The sequence below is a fragment of the Hemitrygon akajei genome, chromosome 26, assembly GCF_048418815.1.
Source record: "Hemitrygon akajei chromosome 26, sHemAka1.3, whole genome shotgun sequence".
NCBI classification, from domain to species: Eukaryota; Metazoa; Chordata; class Chondrichthyes; order Myliobatiformes; family Dasyatidae; genus Hemitrygon; species Hemitrygon akajei.
The window spans coordinates 22,803,892-22,824,238 of record NC_133149.1 but is presented as its reverse complement, the minus strand read 5'-3'; the positions used below and the strand labels follow the sequence as shown (position 1 = coordinate 22,824,238).

Below are 20,347 nucleotides of genomic sequence, written 5' to 3'. Positions count from 1 at the left end.
TTGCTGGGTGGTGTGGCTCAAAAGGCCTAAAGGGCCTACCCTGTGCTGTATCGCTAAATATATATATGTGTATTATGTACATCTTATTGTAATTTTTAGTATATTTTTATTAATATGTCTTGCACTGTAGTGATGCTGCAAAAACAACAAATTTCATGACATATGTCAGTGATATTAAACCCAAGGCTGATTCTGTGTTGGGTCTAGCCTTTGCCTGAAACGCTCCAGCAGGTGAAGGGGAAGGTGATATGGCACATGTGGGCATGGTGGTGAATGGAATTACAGCAGGCACCAAAGGAGGAGCCAGGTAATAGCAACCCAACTTGGCCCCGATTACAATTAATTTGATCGCTTGCAGAATGTCTCGAGTTTCATGCACTCTGCGAGCAAGCAGAGAGTCTGTACGCTGGGACAACGCCTGCTTAACCAGACTTTGGAACTCAAGGTCCTACCGGGAGAGGTTACTACAGCAGTGTCATTCAGCTGCAGCACATCTCACCTTGCAGAAAAGGGGACTTCTTCACTATGGAACTGCTACCTTTAACAGTTAAAGATGGCAATGGTTCATTGTGCACCTTGGATATTGCTTCATCATTAACAGCTGTGTTTAGGCTGATCCCTCAGGAGCTAAAGAAGAGTCATTCAATCCAATTGAGTGGATTCATTAAAGATACTTGCAGACAAATGCCATGATTGAAGTTTAAACACCTAAGGAATCCAAACCATCAATGTAACTGGCAATCAGGTGTTCCCAATGTTCTTTCTGCCATGGACAAATATCATTAAGTAAGGGGTCCATGGACCCCAGCTGGCAATAACCTGCTCATGAACTCTGTAACATGTAATGATCAACACCACAACTAATAGCGTGGCTGGGCAGAGACACTATAGGACTACCTCCTGGGAGGCAGACTTGAATCCTGAAAAAAAAAATTGGTTATATGAAGAACGAAAAACATAAGAGATTCTGCAGATGCCAGAAATCTTGAGCAACGCACTCAAGATGCCAGAGGAACTCAGCAAGCCAGGTAACATCGATGGAGGTGAATATCTTTCATGGTTCACTTTCTCACATGGTCTGCCCCTCACTTCCCTCTGGTTCCCCTCCTTCTTTCCTGTCGTCCATGGTCCACTATCCTCTCCTATGAGAAGTCTTTTTCTTCAACCCTTTACCTTCCCCACCCCCCCAGCTTCTTACTTCATCCCCCCTCCCCCATCCACCTTCCCTCTCACCTGCCAGCTTGTACTCCTTCCCCTCTCAACCCCACCTTATTCTTGCTTCTGTTCTCTTTCTTTCCAGTCCTAATGAAGGGTCGCAGCCTGAAACGTTGACCGTTTATTCCCCTCCACAGATGCTGGCTGACTTGCCGAGTTTCTCCAGCATTTTGTGTGTGTTTATCTGAGGAACCAGGAAGCTGAGAGATCTTTTGTTGAATAGAGACCTTCAGAAGTCCAGGTTGCTAATACAAAGCCATAGAACCGTACCGAACTGGAGACAAAAACCAGTGCAAACAGCAATTATGTGTCTTCATAAATGCAGGTATTTAATAGAAGTATGATGGGCAGCACAGTGGTGCTCTCGTGATAATGGTTTGATCCTGACCTCTGCTGTCTGTGTGTGGAGTCTGCATATTCTCCCTGTGATCACATGGTTTTCCACCAGGTCTTTTGTATACTTGCCACATCACAAAGATGTGCATACTGGTGGATTAATTGGCCATTCTAACTTGTTCCTCACGGGCATGTGTGTGATAGAATCTGGGGGGAGGTTCATGGGAATATGGAGAGAAGTTACTGGGAAAATCAGTGATTACTTTGCAAGTCAGCAGAGATTCAAGGAGCCAAAATATACAACATGACATGACAAAAGCTTGAAGATGAGACCAACTAGGCAGACCCCTTGACTGAAGCATTTCAGAGACAGATGGGGCAATTGTTAACATTAACAGTCCTCTCACAAACTATGGAAAATATGGACAATGGTCCATGTTTCAATAATATTACAGAAATTTATAGGACCAAGAACATGGTTTATGGATACTCTACAATACCTTCATCCTAAGCTAGCCTTATAACGATGGGGAGGTACCTTGGCAATTTGGCGGACATAAGTCTGCTTTCAAAAACACTCAACAAGGAGCAATTAAAGTCCCACTGCAGCATGAACTGTCCCATCCTTCATCAGTTTTTTCAGTCCATGTACACACTCCACAGTCATGATAACCGAATAACTGAAATGAAATATTTTCATTCATTGCTATGAGTAAACAATACCACCAAGAGAAATTTACTCTGCATCAACAGAGAATAATTACTTGATATTTTATAATACCTTCTGAGAATGCTCAACAATATTTTGGCCTCCAAGCATCACCCACCACAACAGACAACACCATTCCACAGAGGGCTTTTTTTCTTTGCCTAATATATAACTGCTGACATTCTTGATGGATGACCATGACTAGAGCCTGTATGGAGGGCCTGATTGTGACGGGGATATCTCAGGATGAAGAGTTGTGGTCTGGATTGTGGAGAAGCAGGTGAGCATGTTGCCTGGCATCCACTGAAGGGATCCTGGCAGACAAAGGCCTGCTTATCTGCAAAGCCCAGAGCACACAGCAGCTGTCAAAGAGCCTCAACTCGAGCCAATTCAGATAAGTAGTTTCCGCATGCTGGCAGCCTGCACCTTGATGGCGAGTATGCGCCTATTATCAGCGCTCAGTTCTCGAAGGACAGCAGTTTGTTCCTGGGGGAATGTCTCCGTTCTTACAGCAATCGAGTCTCAAAAGTGATCAGACTCCAGTCACACATGAAAAGTGTGGATGGCCTCTGCATCTGTGGCACCAAGTCAGCTTCATCAACTTTGAGATGCCCACACTAGTTGCTACAGAACTGTGCACACCTTCCAGGTAGAAATGACATGCTCCTAGCTCTACACAAATCCTCACAGGGGTTTTGGAGACTGGGCTGCGGACAGCAACAGATGCCTAATATTGAATGCTCACCCTAAATCTCAGTTAGGTCTGGAACATTGGAGGATCTGGAATTACACAGTCTGAAAAAAGATAGATTTATTTTCCTGAAGTGAAGCAGATAGGTGTTTATGACAATTCATTACTGACGCTAATGTTTTAATTCCTTATTTACTGAAATTTCCCAAATATCATGGTCTCAAATTCAGGGTACTGCATCAGGAGTCCAAGACTCTGTATAATAATCCAGTAACTTTAACTATCCTCCTCCATGTCATTTGATATCTCTTATATACTGTCAGACTGGCCAAAGCACCCAGCATTTTGGAGTGCAGGCATATGCAGTCTTTCCATCGTGCTCCTCAATCACAGTAATCATCCAGTTCCTCCGAGACAGAATTAATATGCAAGCTCTCTCTCAGAGTTGCCACATTACCTCTGGCCTAATAGCTTGCACTCTTATGTAGCACAGTGATGGGCTGCTGTAGTATTATATATGATTATACAGTCACTTCCTCTCCTGTAGCCAGACGGTATTCCTCTACAATGTGGGGAGAAGGACTAAGGGCGAAAAGAGCTGTCCAGCAGACCTCCCCTGTGAATCCACCAAGATAAGTTTTTCTTTACACCCACCTCGACACCTCTTGTCCAGTTATGCAATTTACTTTTCGTACTGCTCCAAGCGTGAGATGGATCTTCATGTGCAGAGTTCATCTGCCCTGTCATTTTGATCTTTGTCTTAAGTGTCCTCTTGGTTCAGAGATGCTCTTCCTCTGCTCCACCACCATTCACAAGGTCATGGTTAATCAATCACAGACTCCCTTCCTCTCAGTTATTCTCTCTTAGTTACCAAAATCATACCAGTTGTGGCTCTGTAGTGCCTTTGCTAGAACCCTGGCATGGATTAATGCTGGAAAGTTCTGGAACACGCATTAAATCCAAATAGTAATTCTTGGGGGCTGTGCAGATCGGTATCGATGGAAGTGGTTGTGGCGCAAATGTACATTGTTACCACGGTCATGATTGGAAACCATAGGCATTTAGGGCAAGGAGATCCACATTCACAACTTTCACAACATGCATAAAATGATTAATCTGACACTATAATTCTGTTCTGATAAACTGGCACCCTCACACTTTGATGGCAGACTATTGGATATTGCTCCGATCAGTATACCAATACATATTAAAATCAGATTTTCTAAAAAAAGATGTTAGACAATAGAACACGGAGGCTTCTAGTGAATTAGGTGAACTTAAACGGAGTGCAGTCAGGTGAGAAAGGGAGTACAGGAAACAGGACCCAGGTGTGTTTTAAACAGAGAAAAGGAAACATGAATTCTATCCAAGTTAAACCCCACAGGTGAAGCAATGTCCTTCCTTGCAAAGCTGCATCTTTTGTTTTAGAAGGGATTGCTCATTGATGACCCTTGCATTAAGGGATGGTGCTTGAGACTCATTATATTTCCCCTGCTCTCACCCAGCCCTCCCGTGATCAGAACTGTTACCTGGGAACATATGAAAATACGAGACTCTTGAACAATAAATGACTTCTGCTCTCTCAATCTACCTCATCATGGCCCATGCATCTTATCTGAGTACTGGTGCTACACTTTTTCTAAAACTGTAACATGATATTCTGATTTCTGTTATTGCCTTTCGTTTTGTACTTTGTCAATGTACTTATGTATGGAATGATCTGCCTGGATGGAATGCAGAGCTTTTCATTGTACTTCAATATATGTTGCAATAATAAACCTATCCCATCAATCGATAAGGTCATGATTGATGTGCCCCAGGCCTCATCAATTTTTCTGTGCTAGTTTCCAAAGATTCCTTGATCTTTCAAAAATATATCCACCTTCACTTGTAATAGTCCCAAAGATCTAGACTCCACAACCACCTTAGAATAAGCTCCAGAGAGATATGGAGGTCTCAGTGCAGTCTGTTGCATGCAGCACGCACCTTGCCAATAAAAAGATGGGCAGCCACTGCTCGAGGAAGAGGCTGGGTGATGTGATATGGAAACTGTAGAGCAGGGGGAGAAAGAGAAAGAGAGCAGCCACCTCCACCTCTTTGCCCAGCTGAGGAAAGGAATGAAACACTGGCTCCCTCCTTGCCTAATGAATTGTCTGCAAAATAAAATTCTGTGACGTTGGTCAAGTCGACCTCTGCACAGTCCTTAGTAATAACGTAGTACATTGATCACTATCAGCAGCTCCACCCACAGAAGATACAATGGTAAGCATTGTAAGAGCAGCAAAAGGCAAGAATTACAAGATAACACTTTGGGGCTAAAAGTGACTGTTGCCAGGACAACTTGCCAGCTGTGGCAGGAGTCTAAATACTTGAACATTCTATAGTCAAACCACAATTTTTAAAAGCGAGAGCATTATTTGATATTCAGCCACAATCGTGGTAGTGTGTTGACCATATTCACATGACATCAGCAACCTTTTGGAGTTAGGTATGCCAGGGTTTGCAGCAATGACAGCAGCTGTTACTTAGCAAGGATGTCAAATCGAATGCTACATTAATGGAAAATTATTACGCCTTTCAATAAAATTACACATGCTTGTATGTGGGGTTTGATATTCACACATTATGGCACAGTATTCCCAATGCCTCCACACTGATTTGATGACCCACAAGAAAATTCTGCTGTACATGAACTGGCTTTAATTAGTTGATCACAGCCAAGCTGGAAGTTGCAGGCAGGTGACATACTCACCAGTTTCTGAAGGCACAAGATAGACAAAGGTAAAACAACTGGCTGGCCTAAGGCTGCGTTCCCTGTAGAGGGGTATGGTGGCAAAGTGGCTGAGTTATGAATGGTACCTCACCGGCACAATCTTTGACACTCTAAGATCAGACCACAGATGTGGGACAAGGTCCACAGTCTACTCAGAGCAGTGATCTCCACCCTTGTAAGCACTTCAGAGGCTTAGATTACTTCCATCAGCCTTGGAGAAGTATCACCAATGTGGTCTCCACAAATTTTCCAGGAAACGTAAACCACTTTGGAGTCCACTCCCAGCCAATATCTCCAGCATTAAAGCAGTTCTCATACTCACCCAGCTCCATTATGGGTGCAGCTCTTCCCACCATCAGGAACACCTACAAGAATCAATCACTCAGAAAGGCAACGTCCATCATCAGGGCCATGCCATCTTCTCAAAGCTGCCATTAGGCCAGTACCTCAAAGCTTCTTCACCACTGCCATCACATTCTTCAAACAAATTGTAAGTCCCTAACACACCTCAGACTCTTTTCTCTCTTCTCTCTCATATTTCATTGCACTAATGTCCTTATGCTTATTTGGTCATATAAGTTGCATATCCATCAGACCTTGTCTAGATGTAAACTAAAGATGTGTGAGCATATAATTTATATTAATTTAAGTTTATGTTAACTTATGTTTGTCATGTTTCTAATGTATGATGCTGCTATTGCAAAAGTTCATTTTCATGGTATTTCTCCATGCCTATGACAGTAAACTTTCACTTGCCCCATGTCTTGTTCCCACATCAAACACTCTACACTGAGCTCTGTGTGTGATTACTAGGACAGAAAAAACAATTCAAAGATATTCTTCAAGCTTTCATGAGACAAATGTAACATCCTCACCAACTCTTGGGAATCCCCCACCTGTAGCTAATCAAAATGGAGGAGCCACATCTAAAATAGCATTGAGAACCTGGAGTCTCTTCATCGGAAACACGTAGAAACCCAGGGGAAAAAGCAGGAGTGAACTGCTTCCCATATTACCCAGCTACTCAACCTGTCAACCATTTTCTGCCCCACCAACAGTAATTTGTGGATCCCACATTGGACCCATCAGCTATCTAAGAACAAGAGTGAAAGCAAGTTTTCCTTGATCATATGAACTACATAAGAGTTTGTACCAGCTATTCAATCCCTCTTTCTAAGAGCATTGTTCTGTAGGTTAGGATGAACCAGGTTCAGCACCGTGCTCACACAGATTTAGGTTATAAAGCTTGAGGGAGATGGGGACTCAGTTATTGGCATTTGGGTGACATACCTTAAGAACGCAAGTGTTTCAGGAAAGTTTATCAGTGTGTCAATGGAGAAAGCACCTCTGACTGCATGCACTTGCAATATTGTCAGGACAATTTAAAATAACCAAGTAACCTACTCATTTGTACAACTTTGGACTGTGAGAGGAAACCCACATAGTTCACAGGGAGAATGTACAAACTCTTGACAGATGATGCCGGAATTGAATTCCTCACTCCAGAACACCTCAAATTGTAATACCATGGCACTCATAATTTGGTTACTGACATAGCTTTCAGAGAAGAATAAATGTAAAAGGATGAAAGAATGACAGTTATTACTCCAACAATTAGCACACTTAGTATAGGACTGAACATTCACTCAACCTCACTTGCTCCGTTATTGAACTGTTCTCACAACCTATGGACTCACTTTCAAAGACTCTTCATCTCATGCTCTCGATATTTAGTGATTATTTATCTATTATTATTATTTCTTTCTTTTTGTATTTGCACAGTTTGTTGTCCTTTGCACACTGGTTGAATGCCCAAGTTGGTGCGGTCATTCATTGATTCTGTTATGGTTATTAATGTATTATGGATGTATTGAATATGTCCACAAGAAAATAAATCCCAGTGTTGTATATGGTGACATATTTGTACTATGATGATAAATTTCCTCTGAAATTAAGCAAATCTGGCGTTATTAGGAAGGGCAATTATTACTATTTCATGCAGTAGTTAATGGGGATGGAATAACTTTAAAGATAGACAATTAATGGTGGCAGCACAAAAAGGCTCAAAAACCTAAGAGATATGTTTCAGCTTATCAGAAAGGGATTGATGGTTATTGAGAGACAATAGGAAATTGTTATCAAGGTTGATGATAAAAAAATAAACAAATCAATTTGCTGTGTTTGAGAGATCTTCTCAACCACCAAACTAATACAATAGATTAATTTCTCATTGTCATTTTAAACACCGGTATGTAATCACTTTTAAAAAATCACGATGCAATACGATTTCATCATTAAATCTTCAGTTTACTCACTTCTAAGCTTTTCTGTTGATCTGCTAGTTGTCCATAAACTACAACAAATTAAAGTATGTTGAAATAAACAGGATTGTGTGATCCGTGTCAAAAACAAGTTTGGATCAAATACCAACAGGAATTTATTTATGCAAAATGGAGGCAAGCATCTCTAGAGGAATCAGAAGCACCAGTATAAAGTTGAATGTTTGGTGGCAAAGTCACACCGCAAGAGGGAAAAGCATCAAGTTCAAGGTTGAACAAAGCAAAGTCTTGATCTTTTTACTATTTCAGTGTCAGGAAGGAACACAGCTACATTGCAACCCTATGTGGGGAAGGGGAAATATCTCTTGAAGTATCCAGAAGAGAAGCCTGCAGCAAAAACGGTCACGGATGAGATTACTCAGAAGTAAAATGACTTCTGCTGCAGACAATCTTTGCTGTTTGCTTTTCCTGTAGTTTTATGCACTGGAAGTGTACCAGCTGGTGTCTTTACTGCAGCTGTGCAGAGTGGATTAAAACAGTAGCTCATGGTATCAGAGTGAGAGAATTAATGGGAAAAGAAAACTGAATACCGTACTTAACTGAAGAATTCCAATACCTAACTACATCGAATGTATATAATACCAAAATACATTCAATGTATACAATTTCCAAGTCTATTTCAATCTATGATCCTCATCTAATAATAAACAGCTTTTCCACCATCTATCTTTAACAGATAGTGTACTGAATATCCCTGATGTTGCCAATATTAAGGAAATATTTAGCCTGCACTTCACAGACTTGATGGTATCAGAGGCCACAGCTAGAGTGTTGCACCACAGCGATGAATCTCTGACAAGTACTCTCCACAAACATCTCAATCTATCTCGCAGTTCAAAGAACAATTAAGAGGATCAAAAAGAGTGAAGAAGAATGACATTAGTTAATGATAAACAGGGAATTCCCTATATTCCTTCATAATTCACAAAATTATGTGAATAGGAAAGGCTATTTGGCCAATCTTAGATTTCTACATTGCAGTCTGCCCGTTATCCATCCTCTCTGTACCATGATATGTAAATTTCCAAGTTCACATAAATTAGAAGCACTCATGTTCTGAGACTGATCATAATAATGTATGACCAACAACTAAGATATCCCCTTGTTTACCATTTATGTCTATAGCAGTTGATTTATCAAATATCTTGAATTCTCTGTACAGAATACATTTTAGCCTATGATAAACTGAGGAATCTTGAGAACAAATGAATGCTGCAACTTCTTCCCGCTCCGTCGTTAACTTATGGAATACACCATCAGTGGACACAGTGCATAGGTAGCCAATATCCCATTAAATTTTCTCCTCAGCAAAGAACGAAAGAAGTATGCAGTAGGAAAAATGGTAAGTCTTTACACAAAAAAAAAATTGGAAATGTTGTTAAAAATTCCTTCCAAGTCAAATCAGATTCTCCCTTGAAAAGGAAAAGCAATAGGGTAGATTGTGCTGGAGATACATGAGGCTCCTCCAGCAGATTTCTTGTTGCTCCAAGTAGTGCAACCTTAGCACTCTGCACCCAGGAGGTAAATACCAAAGATGTTTTAATTGCTTTTAAATATCTTTTACAACCAGATATAGAGTTTAGAGAGATATAAATTTTAAAGTGATGAAACGCCTAACACAATAACCTTTCCTAACATCCTTCTTGCCTCTATTAGACTGAGGGTGTAGATGCAAATGCATCCAGCCCCTCCGTTCAGCATGTCACTGCTCTGCAGCAGGGCTCAGTGGCAAGTCCACAGGTGGAGTTGTAGGTCAGAATCTCTGGCATCTAATTTCCAAGTTTCGGTTTGCTAAAGTAACAAGCCCAAATTCAACAGAGCCAAGTAAAAGCAGGCAGTCCCATATCGAAATGCCAGCTGTCAGTCAGCTCGATTTCGACCATTAAAGGAATTACGGGAAATATTAGAAAGGGCAATATCAGGCTACAGGCTTGTGAGAGGTTGAATGTCAATTTTAATCAGGAGTTATGTGGATAGCAGCCATTAATACAAATGAGAAACCAATCTTCAATCAAGGACAACGCAAGCTGCATGAATACACACATTGTCTGCAGAGAGAGCCTTTCTCTCAGTGCAATGATAAAAGGTTGTTCTGGGTGTCTGGATTCCCAACAAAAGTACTCGAATATGCAGGCATGTTCTTGTCAATTGAGAGATCCTCCCAATGTAAATAGTCAGCTGTGTAGCCGTTTATACACGCACAAAATGTTAAACTAAGGCTACATCCACACTGGACAGGATAATTTTGAAAACACCAGTTTCGCGTAAAAACGATAGGCGTCCACACTATGTGTTTTTGAAAGTATCTCTATCCACATTGAAACGGAGATTTCGGCGAATCTCCTCCTCCTGCGCATGTGCAGGACACATCTACTGAAAACAAGCGACATGTTTGGTGTCGAATCTCGCCGTAAAAGTGCGCGTTTGTGTAGTTACAGACTAGAAAAACTTAAAACGACGGACAGCTGTTGGCTTTCGCGCAGGAGAACTTAAAAGTAAAAAAAAACAAATACTGGAGTGTATGGAGGCAACTGACAGGGAGTTCACGGACAGATTGACCCGGCTGACGACGAACATTGAAAAACTGACTAACTCTGTTGCATTAATAAAGCCCCTTGTTAAATGTATAAAACATGTGTGCATTAGTGTTATCTTGTATTTCCATATGATGTTACATTAGGCTGTTACACATCTATTGTCAGAGAAGTACTTGCGTAAATAGGTAAATCACCTTCATACGAGCAGGGATAGAAAACAGGGCAAAGTGAGTATACTTATTTATTCAGTTAGTGATGGGTCAAAGTATTTGGCTTCAGTCTCATTGCCGCCTGCTCTGAAATTGTTAGATAGATAGATAGATAGATACTTTATTCATCCCCATGGGGAAATTCAACTTTTTTTCCAATGTCCCATACACTTGCTGTAGCAAAACTAATTACATACAATACTTAACTCAGTAAAAAAATATGATATGCATCTAAATCACCGTCTCAAAAAGCATTAATAGCTTTTAAAAAGTTCTTAAGTCCTGGAGGTAGAATTGTAAAGCCTAATGGCATTGGGGAGTATTGACCTCTTCATCCTGTCTGAGGAGCATTGCATCGATAGTAACCTGTCACTGAAACTGCTTCTCTGTCTCTGGATGGTGCTATTAGGTTGCATTCAAGAAAACAATGAAATGGCGCACTGCCATCTGACAGCGTTTTCAGAAGTCTCCGGTTACCCCGTCCACACTGATCTGCCCGAGCAGCGTTTTCAAAAATACCTACCCTGGAAAGCGTTTCTGAAAAGCTCCAGTTTCAGGGGACGAAAACGCCGTTTTAGTGTGGACGGAGGGTAAAAACGAAGAGAAGAAGCTTCGGTTATGGATTTATCCGGCGTAGTGTGGACGTAGCCTTCGCTATGCAATTGCAACTATAGAAACTTTATTTAATTGCCTGGTGTTATTTTTGTGCTTAAGGACCATAAAAACTCCATATACTTCGAGCTCAGAGTTTCTATTGAGGTATTCTCCCAGGAAAGAGTCTTCTACCAGGTCTACTCCTGAATACCTGCATGTACTGAACAAAGACTTCTGTATCTGCAGCTCCAGTTTGTCTATGGCTCACTCGATCACAATTGACGTGCAGAAAAGCTTATGGAGACACAATAGGCTGATTGAGCTTTTTCTGTGCTGTACCAGTTTCTAATTAAGTAATTTTATGTCCTGGAAGAGAACTCAGCCAGAGGAAGAAAAACCAAAGGAGTTAAAATGCTGATTTTTAATTTTACACTGTAACACAATCAACTTTTCAGAGATGCTAATTAACAGGTATTTCTTAGGTTGGCAACACCATCATGCAGTGACACTGTTAACTCCATTGAAACTGCAGGCAGAATACAGTATACAACCAGAGATGAATTTCAAGGCAGCTATGTTTTCCGCTATTTTGGGATAAAAGTACTGCTCATACACGCCATGATGCAGGGAAATAACCACTTGCAGGCATGAAATTTTACCAGCGGGGAACAAATCGTGATGTATCTTCAACACTGTCCCTTCAAAAGAGAGCATAATAAAATGACGCAAAACAGTGATCACACAAGCTGCAGCAGAACAACTATCCTTTAACCAATGATTAAATATTCATTAGACTAGAGACGCGCAGATTTTGTGTGTCCCGAACCTGATTAACAATTTTAAACTCCGTTGAATGGCACTCACAAGAATGGCAAAGTCATGAATTCACTGCGAGGTCCTTGCCCACTGCCACGCATGCTATGTTCCAATGTGGGATTCCCTATGGATTCCAGTGATAGAGTGGGAACTTCCTCCGGGGAATATTTTTCATGCTAAACATACACACGGTCAGACCCAGTGCTGAGAGTCCACTCTATGGATGCTCACAATTTTTGAATTGAGTTGAAACTAAAGAAATCTGTTGTTGTTTATTATTAAACATTTAACTCCTAAAATTTATTTTAAATGGATTTTATACAGTTTTCCTGTATTTGTGGTCATCAGCAATGCTCCCAGAGACTCAAAGATTTGCTATCAAACGTGTCTGCCTGAGGGCACGCCTGAACCAGCTCCACAGAGCCTCCCTGATTAAATCCAGCTTCACAGACCGGCTGGTGGGTTACCCTTGGTCTTCCCCTATCACAAAGAGCATTGCCAGCCAATCGAGTTGCAGCCCATCCAGAAGGTAGGACAGGTCAGTACAGGTAAGGGGTCAGTGAATGACAGCAGCCTGCTGTTCACCAGGGTGGGCCAGACAGAAATATACCATGGGCTGGATTCAGTCCACAAGCCCTATATTGTGCATCGTAACATTAGGTGGAAGCATCAATGGAATTTTGATGTGGACTTTTTAGATGTTGATGAGTCAGATTAAGAGAAACTGTCAACATCTTGAATGAAGATGTTTGCTCTGTACTTTGCAGTCATTCTAAAACCCAAACTGGTTACATCCTCCAAGAAATCTACATATTTTTAGGTCTCTGAGTGGACTGAAACCCAGAATTTTGAACTGCATTAGTAAATAACTAATTCATATGACTCAAATGGGTACATTTGGTATGTGTACCTCTGCAAATCATATCAACAGAATGCTCCCACTGTAAAAACAGCCACCTTAGCCCAAAATTCCACACATGGACCATTTAGTGCTCACAAAGGTTGGCAATAGTGCCTTGTTAATTCTCAATATTTCCATTTATCAACCAGCTCAGTACATCTGCAAAATCGTTCACACTCCCGTCATCTTCTGTGCAAGAAATACTTTCTTTAACCTTCCCCTCAATAGTTTTCTGATCAGTTCCTTCCTCTTAAAGTTCCAAACAAAGTCAACATATGTTGCACACTGGTGCTCAATATGACCACATCTTTGTGTTGAAACTTCACAGTATGAGGTGAATGAGGAAAAGTTATCAGTGTATTTGTACCAAATCAATATTTATAACTATGTGGTGCCCAGCTTGGTTTACAAGCTAGCAGAGAGATGTCTCACATCCAACACAGCAATAAACTACTTACAAATAATGCAAGCAAAATCTCATTTATTTAATATATTTATAAAGGGTTATGGAACTTCCTGAATAATTCATTGTATCGTTAGAAAGGGAGGAACATTTTTTTGCAGACTGAGCTGCAAAGTACTTCTCAGTTGCCGTCTGCCTTGGAGCCTATCCTTTCTTGTAGTGGGTTCCAGCATACAGTCTCCTGCAGGGAAACTGGCTTCCAGTTGATCAGAAGCTCCAGCACAGCACAAATGACATTTTCCACTCTCGCTTTCTTTGACTATGGCAATTGTCAAAGCTATCATTTAAACTGGATGTTTGTGTACTGTATGTCACAAAATAATTAAAAAATAAAATGCATAAAGCATTTTAAACAGTAAACTATTAACGAAAGGCATTAAAACAATTAATTTAAATCAACTTGATAAAATGAAAATGAAATTAACTTCTTACAGTTTTCCCTGTGGCAGTTTCTTTCTGTAAAAGCAATAGGCCTGGTTAACCCTGAACTGGCTCAATAGACAACATTTCCCAATCTTGCTGGGGAATCTGCAGATATCTAACATAAAGCCAGTGGCAACTGACCAGCTATGTTCAGGTGCTCCCAGAGTCTGCCAGTTAAAGTAGGTGAAATCCAGCATATTACAGTTATGTAGAGTGATTTTGTAACTCTGCATTTGCAAGGTTGTAGTTGGGAGATAATACAGTCCCTTCACTAGCTAACAGTGTGAATCCCTAAGCTATTCATTTCTGCATAATCATACAGAAAATAACTCATTTTGTTGAACTCTAGAACATCAGGTTTGACCCAAAGTATAATATTCATTTTGTTGGTTGGTATGGAAATAGTTCATTATTAATTACTTCTAATAAAGGTAATAAAAATGTTTAACATAGAATACTAATCCACTTCCCACTCATAGTAATAATAATTTTCAGAATAAGTAGATATAGACAGAAAAGTGCTAAATCCTAGCAATTTGTACGAACAAGGCCAGGTTGTGACTGTAAAATAAAAATGTTTGCATAAAGTGCTTTAGCTATGGGCAAAAATTGCACAGGACAGGCTTGTTTTCCGTGGAGTGACAAGACTGACAAAGACTCACAGTATATAAAATCAAGAGGCATAGATCAGATAGTCAGAATCTTTCTCCCATGGTAGAAGAAAAACAAGAGGACATGGGTTTCAGGTGAGAGGAAGGAATTATAAATTGCTAGTGGTACTGAAACTGGAATTGGTTTACTATTGTCACACCTACCAAGATTCAGTGAATAGCAAACCGTTTATACAGATCAAATTATTACACAGTGTACCAAGCTAGAACAAGGTAGAAAATACTGCAAGAGGTAGATTGTGAGGTCAAGGTACATTGGATTTGAGGAGACGTTTTATTTTCTCCTCACACAGAGAGGAGGAGCAAGTTTCCTGGGCATGGAATATACAGTAAAAGCTGGAATGTTCTGTTGTAGTTTTATAAAAGACTAGTTAGACTGCAGTTGTGTGCTGTAGGAGCCATGCATCTGTTCTCTATCTGCCTTGTGTTCTGCGTTTGTTTTGTTTATTTTGGTAACTAGTCACATGGGTGGGGGCATGGTAAAAACCAGAATAAGTCATGTATTCACTCTTTGTTCATTGCAGTTTGTAGCTTGGGACCAGCGGATGTTGTTTCTTTTCCTCCCTTAGAATGCTTAAGTTTCATTGCTTCGAGATTGTATGTTTGCTAATTGCTAATAAAGGATCGAATAAAGGATTTGACTTTTGGAGCAATCATTGGAGCTGGAGGCATGTCATGCTAGTATAACAAATCTGTAGGGTGGCAGGCAGCTGCAACTGTTTTGGTTTGGTTTGGTTTGGCCGCTATGTTCTGTCAGCAAAAGTTTTCAACAGGTATACGAAACGAGTATCAACATTCGAACAAGTCCATGGAATTTAGAGCAGCAAAGCCTGGAGCAGCTTGCAGCAAGCAATGACATATTGTTGGTTCATGCTGTGTGTTTGAGTTTGAAACAGAGTTTCGAACAGTCAGCGCTGCCAGTCCAATTGGGAACTGAAAGCTGTATGGTGGTGCTTGCTTGAGTAATTCAACCCTTGGTTCTGTTGAAATGCTGAATTGAAATACTTCCACTGTGAACAGCTTAATTGAATCTGCCGTTGCTTTGTCTGGTTAGTGCACTTGGAAAACAATATGAGTCAAGCTGGAAGCAGTGACCTTGAAATCAGGACTCAGAGAGAAATTAAACAAATATGCAATATTGAAGGTCAGATTGCGGGAGGAATTGAAAATATTTATAAAGACACAGAACAGACTGTGACTAAGTATAAATGTGCGTCTAATGTGCATGTAGCACATTCTTTTACTAGGAGAGTGTTCTGTGCATCTAATACCTCATTAGTACACAGTAGGATGGAGCTGAGTTATACACAAGACAACAGGTGTTGAGGGATACACGTGCATTGGAAGAACAGGCAGAACAGCTTTGAAGAGATGAAGAACAGCTTCAAAGAAACCAGGAAGAAAAGATGGAACAGCTTCGAAGAAGCCAGGAAGAGCTCTGAGAAAAACAGGAACAGATGGAAGAGCAACTTTGAAGGAAGATGGAGCAGCCTAAATTGCAGGAAATTGCAGCCAAGATGGCCAGAGTTTAAGTGTTAAGGGCTGCAAGTGCTGCGAGTGCTAAATGTGCTCCAGCAGGGCAGTTCCATGGTGAGAGTTCCTATTTTGACATGGCACAGAGAAAATCCAGCATACCTAATGTCAATGTGGATACGCTTGAGAAACATATGTCTATAAGTTTGAACCCTAAGGTGTAGTTTATTTGCAGTCTATGCCATCACCAACAGCACAAGGTATTTCTGAGGACACTGATTTACAGTATGATGACACTCGAGTTTCAGATGATAAAGGTCTAAATGCTGTGCTGGAGGCCCTAAGGGCACAGAAGGAAGTAACAAGCTTCGTGATGCAACAACAACGCATTGCATCTCTGCCTAAAAGAGAGATTCAAATCTTCAATGGTGCTCCATTGCAGTTTCATTCATTTATGAGGGTTTTCAAGAATAGCAAGACTAATGATTATGGTGACCGTCTCTCTTTTCTCAAGCATTTCACTGAAGGTTACCCTAGAGAGCTTGCCCATGGAGAAAGGATATCCAAAGGCCCAAGCTTTACTACAGGAACGTTTCAGTGATGAGTACAAAATTCCTACAGCCCACATGGAAAAAGCTCTTTCTTGGCCACATATCAAATCAGAAGACATGAAAGCTCTTCTAGATTACAGTCTTTTTCTTGAAGTCTGTTGCAATGCCCTGAGTTGCATGCGTGAGTTGGACATGCCTGCTAATATGAGGATTGTCGTAAACAAATTGCCTGATGAACTTTGGAAAAAGTGGAGGTCAGCAAAAGTGGAGATAAACTGCAAGAAAGGTACAACCGTAAGATTATTTTTACTGACATTGTTGATTTCATTGAAAGGTGAGTAAAGATGGCTCCACACCCAGTGTTTGGGAATGTATGCTACATCGCTGGCAGTAAGCAAAGGTGTAAATAAAACTAAGCCACAAATCCATTCTCAAGCTAAAGGGAGCAGCTTTGCCACTACTGTGGAAAGTGAAGCTGCAATTGAGCCTGGAACTGATGAAGAGAGTGTAGATACAAAACAAGCCGTGAATGAAGCAAACACATCAACGAGTATTGCCTTGGTACCTAATGGCCTTACACGGGTGGGTGATTCATGATTGTAAACCTCCTACAACTTCAGTTCAGGTGACGTCAAAGAAGAGTAACAAGACTGTGATTACTTATGTTTTCCTAGATCAAGGAAATACAAATGGTCTGTACAGTGAGCCTCTTGAATAAGCTTAAACTGACAGGAAAAGGAACACACATTCTCCTACGCACCAAGGGTCAAGAGAAAGTAGCTTCGTTGTTTCAGGATTGGAAATGGCTAGCATAGATAGTGAAAACTATTGTGAACTACTTAACATGTATACACAGGAATGTATGCCTGTCCACAAAGGGAACATTCCTCCCCAGAATGATCTCACCTAAAGCATATTCATTTGATAGAAATTGAGCTGTTGATAGGGGCAAATAAGCTTAAGTTAATCACTGCAAGCGATTCACAGTGTTAATGATGAACCTTATGCAATCAGAACAATGCTGGGTTGGACTGTTAATGGATCATGAAGGAGACCATGGTGGTGGAAGAGACCACACTTGGCCAGAGCTGGACAATTAACAAGACTTCAGTTTTGAACTCAGGTGAGCTTTGGCAGCAGCAAATCAGCACAGGTTTTCCTGAATGCAGTCAAGAGGGATAACCTGGTTTGTCAGGAGAAGATCACAATTCAGGACAGTACGCACAAAATGCTGGAGGAACTCAGCAGGCCAGGCAGCATCTATGGAAAAGAATAGACAGTCGACATTTTGGGCCGAAACCCTTCATCAGGACTAGTGAAGGGTCTCAGCCTGAAACGTCGACTGTTTACTCTTTTCCATTGATGCTGCCTGACCGGCTGAGTTCCTCCAACAGTCTGTGTGTGTTACTTTGGATTTCCAGCATCTGCAGACTTTCTTGTGTTTGTGACAATCCAGGATAGACTGCTTACCAAAAGAGGACGTTTAGTGTAAATGTTGAGATTTCATGTTTCCTGCATCTTGGTAGCATGCAGTTGTAAGTATTCTAGTATAATAATTAGGGGGCTGGAATGTAGGAGCCATGTATCTGTTCTCTATCTGCTTTGTATTCTGTGTTGCAGATTTATAATGTTTATGGTAACTAGTCACATGAGTAGGGACGTGGTAAAGGTGAAGGGAATAATCCATGTATTCATGCTTTGTTCATTGCAGTTTGTAACTGGGGGACTGGCAGATGTTGTATTTTTGCTCACCAATCAATAACATTTAGCCTACCCTTGGGTACACTTAAATTTCATCGCTTCAAGATTGTATGTTTGCTAGTTGCTTATAAAGGCTGGGGGCGTGTCATACGGTCGCAAGCAGCAGCAATGGTTTGGTTTTTCCACTACATGTGCATTGTGGGTATTATGGATCTTGCTGCCACAGGAGATGGTGGAATCGGGCACAATAATTACATTTAGGAGATATTTAAACAAGGGCTTGAATAGACCATGCATAGAAAGGCCTGACGCAGGCAAATGAGACGGGTGTAAACGGGCAAAAGTTTGGTATGGTTGTGGTGTGTTGAAGACCTCACTTCTGTGCTGTGAAACTCTATAATTCTAATTAGGCAACTCACAAATATAATAATCCAAACTGAGCACTGTCATTGATGATATGAGGACTGTGGCCATCCTCACCCAACAGCAACTTTGCTGACTCACCACAAGATGCTGGAAAAGCCAGGACCGCATGATGTTTGTGGCATGTTTGGGCAGGACTCCACGTTTACTCTTTGACTTCTTGTCTTCCCCATCCTGTAGGAGAGAGGTCAGCTCCAGGTTCACCTAGTTTTACAGAGAGAACACAAAGGTTCTGTTGAGGAAATGCTTCTTTCACAAATGCCACTCCTTTCTCAGTTGAGCTCATCCAGCATTGAATTTGATCGTCCTCCCATTTTGCATCAGCAGCTAGGTCAGGTCTGGCAAGTGTTAAGTCTATAGGCTTTGACCCTTCCACCCAAAGTTACCAGTTTCATGCCCAGTTTTGTCTCTAGATTGCCTGGATGCGTGTAGCTCCAACAGCTCTCAGGAAGCTTAACATCATTGATAAAGCACTCTGTTCAATTGATATCCCACACATGATCTGAAACACTCATTCCCTCTGCCGCTGACACACAGTTGCTGGTGTGTCCCATCTACAAATACCTTTCCAGCAGCTACTCTAAAGCCTCTAACAAACCCACAAACTACACCAAGCCATTCTAAGCTTTGAAGATTAGCTTTATTAGAAACATGTACATCGAACATACAGTGAATTGCGCTTGTTTTGCATCGATGATCAATACAGTCCGAGGATTATGCTGGGGGCAGCCCACAGGTATCCCCACGCTTCCGGCTCTAACACAATTTATTAACCCTAACCTGAAGCACAAGAGATTTTTGTAGATGCTGGAAATACAGAGTTCCTTCAGCATTCTGTATGTGCAACCCTACCCCGCATGTCAGAGGAAACCCACGCCGTCACAGCGAGAATGTGCAAACTGCCTGCAAGTTTACCTATTGCCTGCTGGTTTCTCCCCAAGTCAAATGCCATCTTAATTTGGGATCATGTGGCCACCCCTTCATCATCACTGGGTCTAAATGCTGCAACTCCTTCCCCTGCAGGACTGAGGCAACAGTTCATGACTACTTCCTCAAGGGTAATCAGTTCTGACGAAGGGTCTTTGATCTGAACCATTAGCTGTTTGTCTTTCCACTGATACGGCCAAACCTGCTGAGTGTTTCCAGCATCTTGTGCTATTGTCACACCATTAACTTCCATTTGCTTTAAGGACTGCTAAGATGGGTTTGTCAGATGGCTAAGGGTGAGGATGCTGTGTTTAGAGTTAGGGGGAAGAGTTCTGCAGCCTGGATATGTCCAAAAAGTGTTGGCAGCCTTGTAGATCCCCTGTGAAATACACTGGAATAGGGCCTAGTGTTCCTCTGAGGAAGGGCGAGAAGGTTATGCTGCAGCCAACTGTATTATGCCAGACCTGCCAGTGCCTGATACTGACAACGGGAGCTGGAAATGGGAAAGGATTCAGTTTCCTCCAGCTAACATTCCGTGCACGGTAGGCATGAAATTCACAAGAAATATAAACTAACAGTAATCTGTGTGCAATAA

At 41.3% G+C, this 20,347-nt stretch overlaps 1 protein-coding gene across 4 annotated transcripts in view; it reads right to left on the bottom strand.

The window, feature by feature from the left end:
* The window catches only part of pknox2 (pbx/knotted 1 homeobox 2), a 474,673-nt gene that overhangs the window by 35,869 nt on the left and 418,457 nt on the right, over nt 1-20,347 (bottom strand). For 3 of the 4 annotated variants that reach the window (XM_073029722.1, XM_073029723.1, XM_073029724.1), the window contains one exon: nt 18,907-19,029. The exons of the other annotated variant lie outside the window; for it this stretch is intronic. In XM_073029722.1, coding sequence (XP_072885823.1) covers nt 18,907-19,029 — 123 coding nt within the window. The remainder of the gene's footprint in view (nt 1-18,906; nt 19,030-20,347) is intronic. 4 annotated transcript variants of the gene reach the window in all.